Source organism: Amblyomma maculatum, chromosome 10 (genome assembly GCF_055883805.1).
Source record: "Amblyomma maculatum isolate TAMU_Amacu chromosome 10, ASM5588380v1, whole genome shotgun sequence".
In the NCBI taxonomy this organism is placed as follows: Eukaryota; Metazoa; Arthropoda; class Arachnida; order Ixodida; family Ixodidae; genus Amblyomma; species Amblyomma maculatum.
In genome coordinates this window covers 23,885,757-23,899,621 of record NC_139353.1, presented here as the reverse complement: position 1 = coordinate 23,899,621, position 13,865 = coordinate 23,885,757, and the positions used below count along the sequence as shown (strand labels likewise).

General features: G+C 44.2%; 2 protein-coding genes across 5 annotated transcripts in view; one reads left to right on the top strand and one right to left on the bottom strand.

The window, feature by feature from the left end:
- The window catches only part of spri (Src homology 2 domain-containing protein sprint), a 33,907-nt gene extending 27,172 nt beyond the window's left edge, over positions 1 to 6,735 (bottom strand). The window contains exons 1-3 of one of the 3 annotated variants that reach the window (XM_084582237.1): positions 6,418 to 6,735; positions 3,485 to 3,638; positions 968 to 1,148 (exon numbers count right to left, since the gene is read on the bottom strand). In XM_084582237.1, the coding sequence (XP_084438363.1) occupies positions 968 to 1,148; positions 3,485 to 3,621 (318 nt within the window). In that variant the 5' untranslated portion in view covers positions 3,622 to 3,638; positions 6,418 to 6,735. The remainder of the gene's footprint in view (positions 1 to 967; positions 1,149 to 3,484; positions 3,639 to 6,417) is intronic. The other 2 variants (XM_084582238.1, XM_084582239.1) reach the window with 2 other exon arrangements.
- Positions 6,736 to 7,477: 742 nt separating this feature from the next.
- On the top strand, positions 7,478 to 13,220 carry LOC146175875 (uncharacterized). 2 transcript variants are annotated; one of them, XM_084582236.1, is made up of 2 exons: positions 7,478 to 7,563; positions 8,217 to 13,220. In XM_084582236.1, exon 2 carries the CDS (start codon positions 8,674 to 8,676, stop codon positions 12,586 to 12,588), a length of 3,915 nt encoding a protein of 1,304 aa, XP_084438362.1. In that variant the 5' UTR covers positions 7,478 to 7,563; positions 8,217 to 8,673; the 3' UTR covers positions 12,589 to 13,220. The 2 variants fall into 2 exon arrangements, with proteins under 2 accessions (XP_084438362.1, XP_084438361.1); XM_084582235.1 differs by lacking the exon at positions 7,478 to 7,563 and adding an exon at positions 7,570 to 8,019.
- Positions 13,221 to 13,865: the final 645 nt, after the last annotated feature.

The window sequence follows — 13,865 nt, the reverse complement described above, 5'->3', positions numbered from 1 at the left end:
CACAATGCTGTATGTGCTGTTGTGTAGTGCTAAGCAGTAAAGAGCTGTACTAGTGCACTCGGACATGTGCAGTTCTGCAGAGCAATGTACTTGATATGGGCAATAAGAGCGAGGTGAAAATGTGAGAACAAATTTTACAGTCAGACAAGCTTGAAATTCTGCGACACATAATGTTCATAATGCCCATTTATTGTTATTATTATTATTAACAACCTGAAAACGCCATACACTGTTTAGAAGTTGCCCGACATACAACGGGTTGCTATAACAAATTAATGCTGCAGAAGCTAGGACACATCAAGGCCATGGATAGTAGAAGACAGCATAAAAAAGCTTAGTCTAAGCAATGGTACAAATGAACTGGCATTTGATAATAAAGTAACTGCTAGCTACTTTACGCAGAATGACAATACAAAATAACTAGAAGACTGATTGGCCATGCAAGGCAGCTTTCATTGTTTACAGATCAGCAACTGGAATCAACAACAAAATACTGATGGAATGCCATACCTTACCATAGCTTACTGCTACTATCCTCTAGCATTAAGAGATAAAGACTGAGTGGCTCTAACCATGTACAACGCATCTTGACCAGAAACAGCACAGTGCTGATATTTAGCAGTACAAGAAGAACCAAATGTGATAACGGGTTAGTGCCCGTCTTGTTTCTGCTCGTTCCCAATCTTGAGCACGCTGTTGAACAAGGAGAGCCCTCCTAACCCACCCAGTTCACCATCCTTTAATCGCATAATGCAACCGAGACATTGGCAAGCAGACATGCCTATCTGCAAGCGTGTGCAAGCACATGTGCTTGAACAATGTCAAACATGTTTCTTGTCGGCAGGTCGTAAGTGAGATGCTTGGCAGAGCAGGCCAGCGGCATGCAGTGATTCCCAGTAGAGTGCATGCTTCACGGAGGTGGGTGAAAGGAGTGGGGGTGGAAGGGAGAAAGGAGTGAGCCCAATACCTGAGCAGGCTTCGAGAAGGAGGAGAGAGGAGTGCCAGCAGCACAGTGAGAGGCATACGTGCTGCCCGTCCGCACCACAGGTGCTCGCGGTGGTATAGGTGGTGGTGACGTCTCCCTACCCTCCGTTGGTCGGGGCTCCCAGGGGGCTCCTCGTACAGTGGGACCACAGCCTCCGGTGACTCTGCGCAGACCGCGGTTGCAAGACATCGCATGTTAACTGGTGCGCACACAATCTAAACTAGTAGACTAAACACATAGCCAAGCCTTTCAAACACGCATGCCACAGCAAAGCAGTGACTGAAGTGATACTCAAAGTGCACCTTTCATAACAAGCAGCTCAGTGAAGGAACAAACATTAATCTTTTTACGCTTGAAAGGGGATCGGGAAATTTGATGTGGAATTTCTTGTTGGGCTTCGTCCTGGTTTTAACCATAAAGATGGTGCTGACATCATTTAAGATAACAAAATGTGCCTTTGTGCAGAGTGCACGTGGTGGTCTGTAAAAGAGAAAATGAAAATGCAACTTAAAGTGGCCCCATCTAAGCTGCTACTGTTGAGCCAACTGAGGAGCAAGCTAGCAAGCAGAGAAAACATTTGTTGTATTTCCTGAATTACAGAAGCACTAAGAGCAAACCTGGTGTTCTATTGCTTTGTAAACATTCTAGTAGCAGGCCAGTACCAAGAACAGGAGCACCACGTAGCTATAGGTCTTAAGCATGGAGTGAAAAGAGAAGCTGGCCTAACAAAATGTCCAGCAAGGCTTTTAGAAGATGTGGTTCAAGTGAAATTAGGAGTTCCCTGGGAACTCCAATATAGACCATTCAGGTGGCCTGACATCAGGGCCACATCATAAATGCAGAACCAGAGCAGAAGAAAGAACCCTCACTGCTGTGCATTCTGCTGTGACTGATATGATAAATCTATTTTGTATTGAACCATGACCAAGCCTCACTGACTATACATGCAGATAACTTAGCAGGGTAGATGTGTAGGCCAGTTGGTGAGACATAAGGAAAATAAAACCGCAGCAGACACAGGGCGAAGGCTGGAGACAACCGCCCTGTGTTGTCTCCAGCCTTCGTCCTGTGTCTGCTGCGGTTTTATTTTCCTTACATGCAGATAAAATTGGTGTTTATTTTTGTAAAACGGCTGCAATAATTTGAGAAGCACATGAAGGGGCGCTAGTTGGTACAACATGAATGTAGACCACAAGCTGCACAACGGACAGAACAGACCAAAGATGCAGGCAGAAGATGCAGACAGGATGAGCATAGAGTTTGTGAATACACTGTTTGACGAATGAAAGGGAACACAAAGCAGAGCCCTGTGTAGGAGAAATGATTTCGAGAAGTGTACGACAAGAAGCTATCTTGTAAGACATGCATACCAACAGCCTACGAAAAACAGGCAGGACACAAAAGTGATCCCGTCTGCATTCTGCGTTCTGCCTGTATTCTGAAGGTTATTTTGCATTTATAGACTGCAGTGAAAGTTGTTTGAATTGCAAACAAAATAAAATTAAAATCCTTTTTGGGGATGTACAAAGTACCGAGCACATTGACCACAGGCAAAGTGGCGTACAGAGATACGCTGAAGAGAAGAGGCTTTCAATCATCATCCATGCATCATAAAGATTAAATAAGTAACAGCTTTAAAAGAAGCCATGCAAAATTGACAGTAATTTCAGCAGCTCTGCTCATAGATTTTAGGTTAGCTTAGAAATTCATACTATTAAGTGTTCTTGCTCTAGGTTCCCTTGCTGTCGATAGAACATGAAAGTTGTTTGAATTGCAAACACAATAAAATTAAAATCCTTTTTGGGGATGTACAAAGTACCGAGCACATTGACCACAGGCAAAGTGGCGTACAGAGATACGCTGAAGAGAAGAGGCTTTCAATCATCATCCATGCATCATAAAGATTAAATAAGTAACAGCTTTAAAAGAAGCCATGCAAAATTGACAGTAATTTCAGCAGCTCTGCTCATAGATTTTAGGTTAGCTTAGAAATTCATACTATTAAGTGTTCTTGCTCTAGGTTCCCTTGCTGTCGATAGAACATGCCTTAGAATTTCTTGCAGCATCATGATAGGTATTGGTTCGGGCTGCTTCCACTCATGTCCCTTGCTAGGTCCATTCTATTCTGTGCATGGAATACTCTCCTGCAAGGAGTGTAAGGTACAACACAGCTTTTATCAGCAGAAGGTGTGTCGTTAGCAGACAATGCTTTCCCCACTGGCTGACACAACCATAGAACCTTCCCAACACAAATGGGGAACTACTTACACATGTGTGCCTTAAGTAATTTGTTGAACCCCCCCCCTCCACTTCCTCAAAAAAAAGAAAAAGTAAAAGATGCTTTTGAACATCATTTCATGTGACAGTGAATTCCAAAAGATCGGAGCGATCAACTTTCCATTTCTTAACTAGGAATGCTATCCAATTAAACTGCTGACAGCTTTGCTGCCACTTAGTGTTCACATACACATGTTCAACGCTGAAACACAGTTGGAGTACCTGTGAACACTGGTGTCATGGGAGAGACCATGTTGGCTTGCGCAGATAGACGACACCGCTTCAGAGAGTCGGCCCTGCAGCATCACCTTTGGTGCACATCCACAAGCTGTAGAACGGGTGGACACATGCACTGCCATGAAACGCTTTCACACAGCTTTAATAAGGATCACAGCAGTGCGACATGCAAAGAGAAAAACATCTGTCAAAAGCAGCTTTCAAAAGTAATGTTACAAAAAGAAAAATACCAAGCAGTGACGACAAAAACACAAGTTGTTTTAACCAAATCACTCTTAGGCTGTTGAACCTGGTTGACAGGGGGAAAGGAAACGGCAGCACAAACATGAACATACAAAGAGCCACATGGGGCGAGTAGCATAAAGAGAGTGAACAAATTCCACAAACAAAGAGGGAGAACGTCTGCACTTTTCAGCGTGCATACCACTGATGTGTGTCTCCGACTGTTGCACCTAGATTTTTTTTTTCTTTTTCTTTCACAAATATCAGGCATAAACAAGTTTGACGATAAGCTTTGTTTAAACCACATTTTATTTAATGAATTTAATCTTTAATGAGTAATTCTAAGGCACGAGGCTGCATATTTTAGTCAACTAATAACAGCCTCGATAATATAACAATTATATATATTCCGATTACATTTTGACTGTGAACTCTCCAACCTTTGTTACTGGCTCCCGCAACCTTATATCACACATTTTGTATTAATTTGTTGTCACTTCAAACCTTGCAGTACAGTGAAATGGGGTCATTCAAGCCATTGACAAAAAGCAAAAAAACAAAACTAGAATAGAGTTGGAATAGAATCATCTTACTGAATGGCCCTACACTCGAATGCTCCAAATTATCAGCACTTCGAAACAGCCTGAAAATAGACGGAGGTTGGCTATTGTACACTAGGTCATCATGGGCACAGCAGACAGATGCCAGTCATGAACTACTTTTATGTGCACACAGCTTTGAGAATTCACTTCTTTCCCTGCTAAAACAAGCTGCAATTTCTACAAGTGCTTCCCAGTTACAGTAAGGCAAAGCACAGGCCACAGATATATATTTGTGCGTTTCTTGTTCAATAACCCTTAGTTCAAAGCAACAATGCATTTCAAGCATGCCGTAATGCCAAAGCCAAACGGTGCCTTCCATAAACTTCCACTGGAGTTGCATAGAAATCAGTGCAGTGTGCACGGGCCAATCGTAATAGAAACCTATGCTTTCAGGTCACGATAAAAATCTACATCGATGCACACTGACCATTTATAGAAGATGTTATGGCATCACCAGAGGCTACCACAAAAGAGCAGATTAGTACGAATTCTGTGAAGCACATATAGCAACATTTGCCCAAGATGACAGAGAATGTACTTAACACACTGGATTTACTCTTTTAACAAGTTCATATTTGTACAAAATATTACACGAAACACTGACAATAGTGCACAATTATTTTAACTTCCACAAACTAAGACTGACCTGTAACATGGGAGAAAAAAAACAACAGATCAACTTCTTGCAATGAAAACTGCCACACACGGGGAGCTTACAGGCTTTCTTTCACGTGATTTTCAGCTTCCTTCAAAATTCAGTAAAATGAAATGCATGCAACGTGCATGCCTCAAAACACTCCCAAAAGTTAACAGTACCACATAGTGTACCAAGAGAAAAAATTGTTTAGCCTTGTGCTCAAGCTGAAGAAGTGTGAACAAGGGTACAGTAGATGGCACCATGACAAACTTTTAGCTTTCTGTCATTGAAGATGGCGAAACTTGAATTTCTCTTGACACCATAGTTGCTATGCCCCTAGATTTGCTACCTCGGGTCTCACCTTATGTTGTTTGAAACCACACCAACTTGGACCCAACAGGCGACAAGCACATGACGATCAAAGCAATGCACAAAGGAAAGTTAAGAGGCATGAGATCTGAGTTGATGGTGGCATAGCAATCAAAACATTCTGACTCAGATCAAGAATGACTGAATTTTACGGGTGCTGACAAATGTGTGCCGACAAATTTAGCAGACCCTGATGTGTATCAACGCAATCGAAAACCTGCTTGGACACAATAGCCTCCATAAACTTTGAAAGCAGAGTGAAGCTTATGATTAATTACATGGCGCTGCTAGACAAAATTTTCTCGTATAACACGTCTTCACTGATACTGAGTTGTCTCCCGCTTATAATTCCCTACCTCAGAGGAAAATGTCCATCACGGCGCCACTACAAAGTAGAATTGATTGGAACTCGGTGTGCATGGCGCATTTCAATAATCGTGGGCACCCAACGCAGCTCGCTCGACATTACAGCTGGCGACGAGACTCAGCAAACGACCACAGATTTACGCGGAATATCTGTGGCCCGCCGACATACATTCCTAAAACAAACGACAAACGTGGACGTTCAAACAACAGTTGGCGGCATGTTGCAGTAATATGCCTTTCGATCACTGCCGGGCGTAAGTTACCGCGCATGCAACAGCTTCCTGCGCGGATAAGCAGGGACAATTCGTTGAACTGAGCGTGAAGGCTACAGTTGGTACTTGGTCAAGAACGCGGCACGACCGAGCATTAGCGGACGTTCCGACGTTACGGTGTCATGCGCCAAGTGTGACGCACGAATGACCGCTATGACTTGCTGCGAGAGCGCTTGACCACAGAAGGAATAACGAGGAAGGAGGCTCACGAAGTGTAAAACGAGAAAACAGGCAAGCAGTTTTGATGTTTCCTAGAGACTCGACGGGAACGTGAACACACTTTTACCAAATATTACATATAGTACTGTTTACAATAACTGCGCGGCAAGCAGCACCCCAAGGGTAGGCCAAAAGCAGACAGACTGTCTAATACGCGTTTTTATACGTTTAGTGCAGCAGCGAAAGTTTGAAACCACGCAATACGTCGCCACAGCAGAAACAAAAACTCACCTATGAGTTGTGATTCATGAAACTCCACGCATTCTCCGCCAGCACCTCAGACGATCACATCTTCCAGCGCTTTCACCTCGAGAAAATCAGCTCATCTGGACGATCGAACCAAACTGCAGCTGGAACGACTACTGTCACAAGCGGGGAATACGAGCTTTGACGAGCACAGTAAACATTCATAAGACACCGACCCACTTTAGATCCTGAAAGCAGTTGAGATCAGTCGCCTACTGCCCTCACCTATTTTAACGCTTCGTGTTCGCAACGTGAGAAAAATGCGCCAGATGACACTACAGTGCGTCACAAGATTTATGCCCATCCTGTGGTGCAATAGGAGATGGGCACTTCTCTGCACTATACCTGCACCAAACCCGCCCTGTCTTATGCACATCAGTGTAGTGCCGTGGCAAAGAGCAACGTTTATAGATAAACGTTGACAAAGAGCAACGTTTATAGATATACTATATCTATAGAAACGTTGGCAAAGAGCGGTTATTCGGGATCGGGATGTTCGGGAACGTGTTCGGGAATGATTCGGAATGCACTTTCTTTCATGGGTTTTGATGCAAGGAGGTTACATTTTGATGCATTGAGTTGTTTTATGGATTGCACCTGGGTTGCACACCACGTGTGCGTTTTCCCTTGATACTTTTTTAGTCCTGCAAAGTGCGTGCGATGTTGCTATTCGCACACATTTTCAACGAACGTAACAGTGCAGAAACAAGACCAAGATCCTGACACGCGCTTTTTTTTTTTTTTAGTTGTCCCAGTAATACGAACTTTTTTCAAAATATTGTTATTGTTTCCCTCCAAACTTTCTGAGATTTGTTTGTTTCTTTCCATAAACTTCTTACATGTACATGATTAACATTTGTAGCATTTTGTACCTGCGGTTTGGAAATGCTTTAGTCACGTCAGTTGCGTAAAATCATAATTTTATTTCGTTTAAATAGTGCATAAATAATTTTACAAATGGTTTCTCCGCCTGTTAGCTTAAAACACTTTATTTTTTCTTGCTATGTGGTTGCCAAGACCCTTGACAGTTTATTGGGTTTTCTTTTTTTTTTTCTTTTTTGCTTTGGAGTCTGTGTATGTCTGTATCTCTTTCTTCTGCACGTTTGCGCATGCGGACATTAAAAAGTAAAGGTAATTTGAATTGAGATTTTACCTAATAACGCATTTCTTACGCGCCTCTATGTTACGCGTGACCTACGCGTGACTTCGGCTACTTAGCTTGCACTTTCGCGGCTAACACAATTTTTCGTGAGCAGCTGCTGGGCGGCTGTGCAATTTGGATGGGTGAACAGCCTTATCGGCCTTGTGTGGAGTTGACAATGTTGTTGACAATTTAAGATCGATTTGTTTGAGGATTGTGCTGCGCTTAGTATAATCGACGATTGCTGATTTCAATGAGTAGATCTGAGGTTCCCTGCGGTTGACAAATCCCCCCCAAAACTAAACGTTGTTAGGCCATTATGGGCAGAACCGATGTTGGTGTTCCTGGACACACGCTCTGAAGTTGGGAGCTGTGCGAAGTAAACGCGGCAAAAAACAGTGCAGAGACTGGACTAGGAAGAGACGAGCATACAGAGCGCTGCCCGAGTAAGTTAAGTTTTCAAATCAATGCTTGAACTGCTCGCGACGCGGGCTGTGAACACAATGGCATCTCTGCATGGACGTCAGATTAGTTGTGCATGAAAGCGTGCTTTGAAAAATCGTGTTTGTAGAGCTCTAAGCATGCGAGCTGCCTACTTGCAGCCACAAGAATCTAATAGCTATGCGGTTCTTTTGTCTTCTAGGAAGCGTGGAGCTGACGACCACGCGTGTGGGGAAACCACGGATGAAGTTCATAGTGTCAAGCCAACGAAAGAGTGCCACGAGTGATGTCGCGATTACGTCCCTGTGCTCATGGTGTCATCTTTTCTCAGCCTTGACTGAGCTCCTCTTCGTCACTGTTTTTGTTTTCAAGCAGCGAGGACAAGGCACAGCTGACATTTGCATCAGGCAGTGATCGCAAAGTACTACATACTCAGTCGGTGGTCAGCATTGTGTGGACAAATTGTGGCCGCTAGTGATGCATGTTTCCTGTGGGCAGTCTGTGCGCGACAACTGGGTACTTTGTTGTTGTTTGGACCTGACAGGTTCTGCAAGAATCCAATCTTTTGAGTTATGGAACTTGCCGTGACCCTTTGCCAAACTTTCTGTTCTGGCTGTGAGAGTGCTGTTAGTTCATTGCATCGGCAAACCAACAGGTAAATGGCGAGTTATACAGCATCTGTTGTTAAAAATTTCTCTCCAGAGTGCAAACAGGTCCAACAAGACATCCAGTCTGCCACCTCTGCACACTGCATCTCTCCAGTCACAGTGTGCGCCAATACTTACACTTGCCTTGCTCCTAAAGGAGCAACCTCATCGTCAGTTGTCCTAGAAGGTTGTGATGTGAACTGTAGTGTCTCAGATAAATCTGGATGTCCCATTGCAGCCATAGAGAAAGCAAAAATGAACATGCTTGGAACAGTCCTTTCAGTTGGCACGGGCAAAGATGGTTCACAGGCTTCTTTAGCAGTAAGTAAAGTGGCGCTTAATCAGCGTGCAGATATTGAAGACAGTGCAAGTGGTGCCCCCAATAGAACTGCATTTTCAAGCGGAGGGGTCATGCATGATTCAAGTCCACGTGCCTCAACATGTTTTGCTTCCAACATGAAGGACAAGTTGGTTCAGAGGTCTTCCTTGCACACATCAGGAGAATGTGATAAGCCTCAAAGTCATTGGGCTGTTTCCATTGCAAATCACGCTAGTCTAAACTCTTCAAGAAGCACAAAAAATGCTACACCTGTGGTGGTGAAAAGTGAACCTTTGTCTCCGCATCGTCAGGGTAGTCCTAGTGTTTTGTCGAGTGACACGTCTGCATTGGGTGTGTTGAGTGGACAGGCCATGTGTAGCGGCAGGCAAGCAATGTTACCAAGTTGCAGCTCTGGAAACAGTGACCAGAGCTGTGCTTTATCTCCTGCAGTGACCTCTGCAGATCGACTTGTTGTGCAGACATCATCTGTCTCAGGAATGCAACATCCAAATGTACCATGCTTGAATGCTGCTGCTCTCAAAAATGCTTCATTTGTTAAGTGCCAGTGTGGCTTTGGACCCGTTGACCTGGAAGCAATGGAAAAGCACATCATGACAAACCATGTCAAGCCATTTAGTCATGGTTGCGAACTTTGCGACAGAAAATTCTCTACACGGCGGGAGCTCAGAGATCATTTCCACTTGCATGTGCAAGAAAACATTACTGAAAGGCATGACCCCTCTGATGTGCACTCAGACCCAAGTAATGTGCAAGGGGCCAGTACCAGCTTGAATCCCACACCGAAGCCTGGCTCATCGGGAACAGTGAAACTGGAAGAAGCAAATCCTTCACTAATAAGCCATGCTGGCGACGGTGAAAATTGCGAGGCGAGGCACGAACCAAGCCACAGTGGCCCTATAAATGCAGCTGGCAGTACATCCCACTGGCTTTTAAGACGAGACTTAGCTGGCTCAGAGCTCCTGCTCTCCTTTTTCAAATGTACAGTGGACCAGTGCAGGTACACGGGCACTCGGGCGACTGATTTCTACAATCACCTCAGCTCACACAAGCCAACGGAATTAAGTCGCCTTCTTTGCATCTACTGTGGGAAGACCTTTGATGTTATAGCTGACCTTGTGCAGCACATGGAGAGTGCCCACAGGCATCTAGTTCACCAGTGTGGCCACTGCCTGTATAGGTCCAAACTGCCTATTCACGTCCAATTGCACCATAAGCACTTCCATGCTAATGAGAAGCCGCTAATTTTCATTTGTACAGATGCACAAGGGCACACTGCTCTTGCCAACATTCCCTCGCAGCGCGTGAGTCTGACACACTACTGGTGCACCACGTCCGGCTGTGGGTTCAAGTGTTTCAACCCAGATGTGTTTGAATGGCACCTAAGCACATCTCATCCAAAAGCCGAAAAGTATACTTGTTTTATTTGCGATCTGCCTACCCGCAGCCCACGAGCACTGGTGCAGCACTGTATCGGTCACGACATGGATGTCGTGCAGTGTGGCATCTGTCACCATTCTGAGTCAACTTACGAAAAGATGCTCAAGCATCTCTGCGATTACCACTTTGACAGCCCTCTCTATCTGACCTTCCGCACAGACGATTTGACGGCAAAATTTAAGAAGTTCATGACGGTACTTCAAAAAGACCCTGGACAATGTACCATCAACTTTGTTTCTCAATACGCAACCTCGGTGGAAGAACTTGTGCATCAATCCACTGTTGCCACCTCAGACAACTCACTTGTTACGCCTTCTAGACTGTCACCACTACAGTCAATGAAACCCTGTCCTTTTTGCCCTGACCATCTTGTGACACTGGCAGAACTCATGCAGCACTGCGTCAAGGTTCACAACATCAGCCTTCGAATCTCGGAGACACTGGAGCTTATGCTTAAAAGGCAGAGCAGTGTATTAGCCAAGGAGAGGTGTCTCTTCTGCCCATTTTGCAGCTTCACTTTTTTGGATAAGGGAAAGCTCCAGGAGCATATGTTTCTAGAGTTTCATTATGTGCCCATCAGGTGTGAAGCCTGTGGCCATCGCACCTTGAATGAGGCTCAGTTGAGACTGCACTCTCTGTCAGTCCACCCTCATAAGGCTCCAGCATTTGCTGTTTGCAAAAATGAAGATTTCGAGGCCTGGGTGGCTAACCTTATCTCGCAACAAGAAGCTCATTGTAATGTTGTCGAAAAGTCGTATCGCTGTGTGGATTGCGAAGAGCGGTGCGTTTCTGCAGACGAACTGCGGCTTCACATTTGTTCTCATCTGAAATACTATCCTTACCACTGCCGCATATGCGATGAATGTTTCATCAGCCAGGAAGAAGTTGAAAAACACAAACGAACGAAACACAATGTCTTGAGCAAGTATTCCACTCAAGAAGTCAGGTTTGAGAGCAAGGAACTGAAGATTGACAAGCTCATTGATGAAGCAACAAGTAAAGTGCAGGAGCTTTTGGAAAACTCGTCTGCCCAGCAGTGCTTGTGGAAAGGATGTCTGTACAAGCCGTCAGTCCAGAGCGAACTTGCTGCACATGTGAAACAACACATCGGACAACGCAAGATATGTAGCCAGTGCCATTTCAGCTCCTACAGTGCAGACGTCGTTGCGTGGCACAGCAGAGAACAGCACAGCCCCGTGTCTAGCAGCTCTGAAATCCCTTCAACCAGTGCTGTCACGTGCCCCACTTCCACAAACCTGCGCGTATTTGCATGTAGCTTTTGCAGCTACAAGGGCCCCAGCTCTCAAAGCATTCGTGAGCATTCCAAGCTCAAGCACCCGGGTAAGGCCACAAAGTTTGTCGCGCCTCGAAGGAAAGACTGGGAGGGCTTAACCTTCACGGTGGCAGAAAGTGCGCAGAAACCGAAAGAAGAATGTTGCACAGAGAAGTTGCACATTTCTCTTGCACGTCCTAAACAAGACACCGCGCGTTTCTCTTGGCAGTTGCTGAAGAAGAAGGAGAAATTCAGATGCAGCGTGTGCAATTTCTTGGCATCATCAGAGCATCTGCTTCACGTGCACAAGTCGGATTTTCACAAAAGTCGACCATCCATAATTTCACGGTCGGACGCTGCTATTAAAGAAATGTTGAATGACATTTTGCAGCCGGCCGCACGTGCAGAGTCAAGTGCCACTGCTGCTGTAAAACCAAAATCTGTGCAAGCTACAGCCAGTGTGCCTCAGTCAGTAAGCAATTACAAATGTTACAAGTGTTCCATACATTTTGAGTCGAAAAAAAGCCTGTTTGGCCATTTGGTTCAGAGGCATCATATGCATGCTGTGTGTGACAGCTGTGGTACCGGCCTAATGAACACTACTGCCGCACACTGTCATGTTGCAAAGCACATTCCTAACCAGAGCACTTTTACTGTACTTAGGTCTTACCTGCAGAATTGCTCAGTCGAATCAGAAGTGCAGAACACTAGCAATCCCTCCAGACTTGAAAAGCCTTTGGAGCACACTGCTGAAATTTATGTGGTACCTCCTTGGGCTAATGGTACACGGGTACCTCTTCAAGAATTTCGTCGTAATTGCAACCTAAACGTGCGTGTGCTGGTGGAAGATGCGAAGTTAATGTCATCTCTGTCTTAGAAAGTGCTTTATCAATGAATATTGAGTAAGAAACTGGCTTATCTGGAGCATACAATTGAAGGAATTTAAAGGAGCCAACAGTCTACGACTCCAAGGCAAACGCTAGGGATAATTTTTTTTATGTTTCATTGTTGGTATTGACAAGAATTAGTCTCATGATGATTTTAGGGATAAAGAATATTTAATGCAAAGTGGAAGGAAAAACAATGTGCCGGGAATTTTTTTTATGTTGTTGGTATTGACAAGGATTAGTCTTATGATGATTTTAGGGATAAAGAATGTTTAATGCAAAGCAGAAAGAAAAACAACGCACCGGTGGCGACGAAACAAAAAAAAATTATCCCCAACGTTTGCCTTGGACTCGTAGACTGTTGGCTCCTTTAAATGGCTTATCTGGAGGCCATTCCAATTGGTTATCTGTGCTTTCAACTACAGTCATCTAAATATTGTATTGTAGACTTTATTTGTGCCGTATGTGTTTTTGTGTGTTATTTGTGTGTCCTACGAGTATTACAGTAGAATGTTTTCATAACATCTTTGTCAAAATCTTGCTGCTGTTAAGGATTTCATACACATGCTTTTTTTTTTTTCAGCACTTCTGCATAAATATACATTGTCATGACTGAAACTAGTGCTACACTTTCATTTCCTAGGGCAGAATCTTCCTGGCACCTAGGTGTTAATGCTTTTCACCTAGATAAGGCAGAGACATTCAGGCTACTGAAGCCTTTCCAGTTTGCAGATACATGTGGTTGTTGCTTAAATTAACAGCCGCTACTGTGTGTTACTGAATAACAGAAGTACTGGCAGAATCCAACATTCACGTGACTGGCATGAACACAAACCACCATGCGGTCCGCATTTGCCTATGAGCCTTCATTTCTTGGAAATCTAGTGTTGGGCATGATATCAGTGAAGTCTGCACCAGGGAAGAATTAAGTGTTTGCTTTGCAAGATGCAGCATGTAAACCTGAGCAAGTTTTTCTGTGATCTGTTATTGATTGAAGGCCAATAACAGCTGACATCAAAGAAAATGCTGTTCCTGGTTCATATATATCATGCTACTCCCGGTTAGTCTGATTCAAATCTATATCTGAATATTGGGGCACATATACAGCAAATGCAGCAATGTATTAGACCAATGCACACCTGTATTGAAATTTTCACTTGAGATGGTGTTACTGTGACGCCACTCAGGTTTCAGAGGTGTCCTGCGTGTTGGCCCACTTTAGAGCTTTTTTTTAGCCTAATTTGACTGTGACCCAAATGAGCAGGGG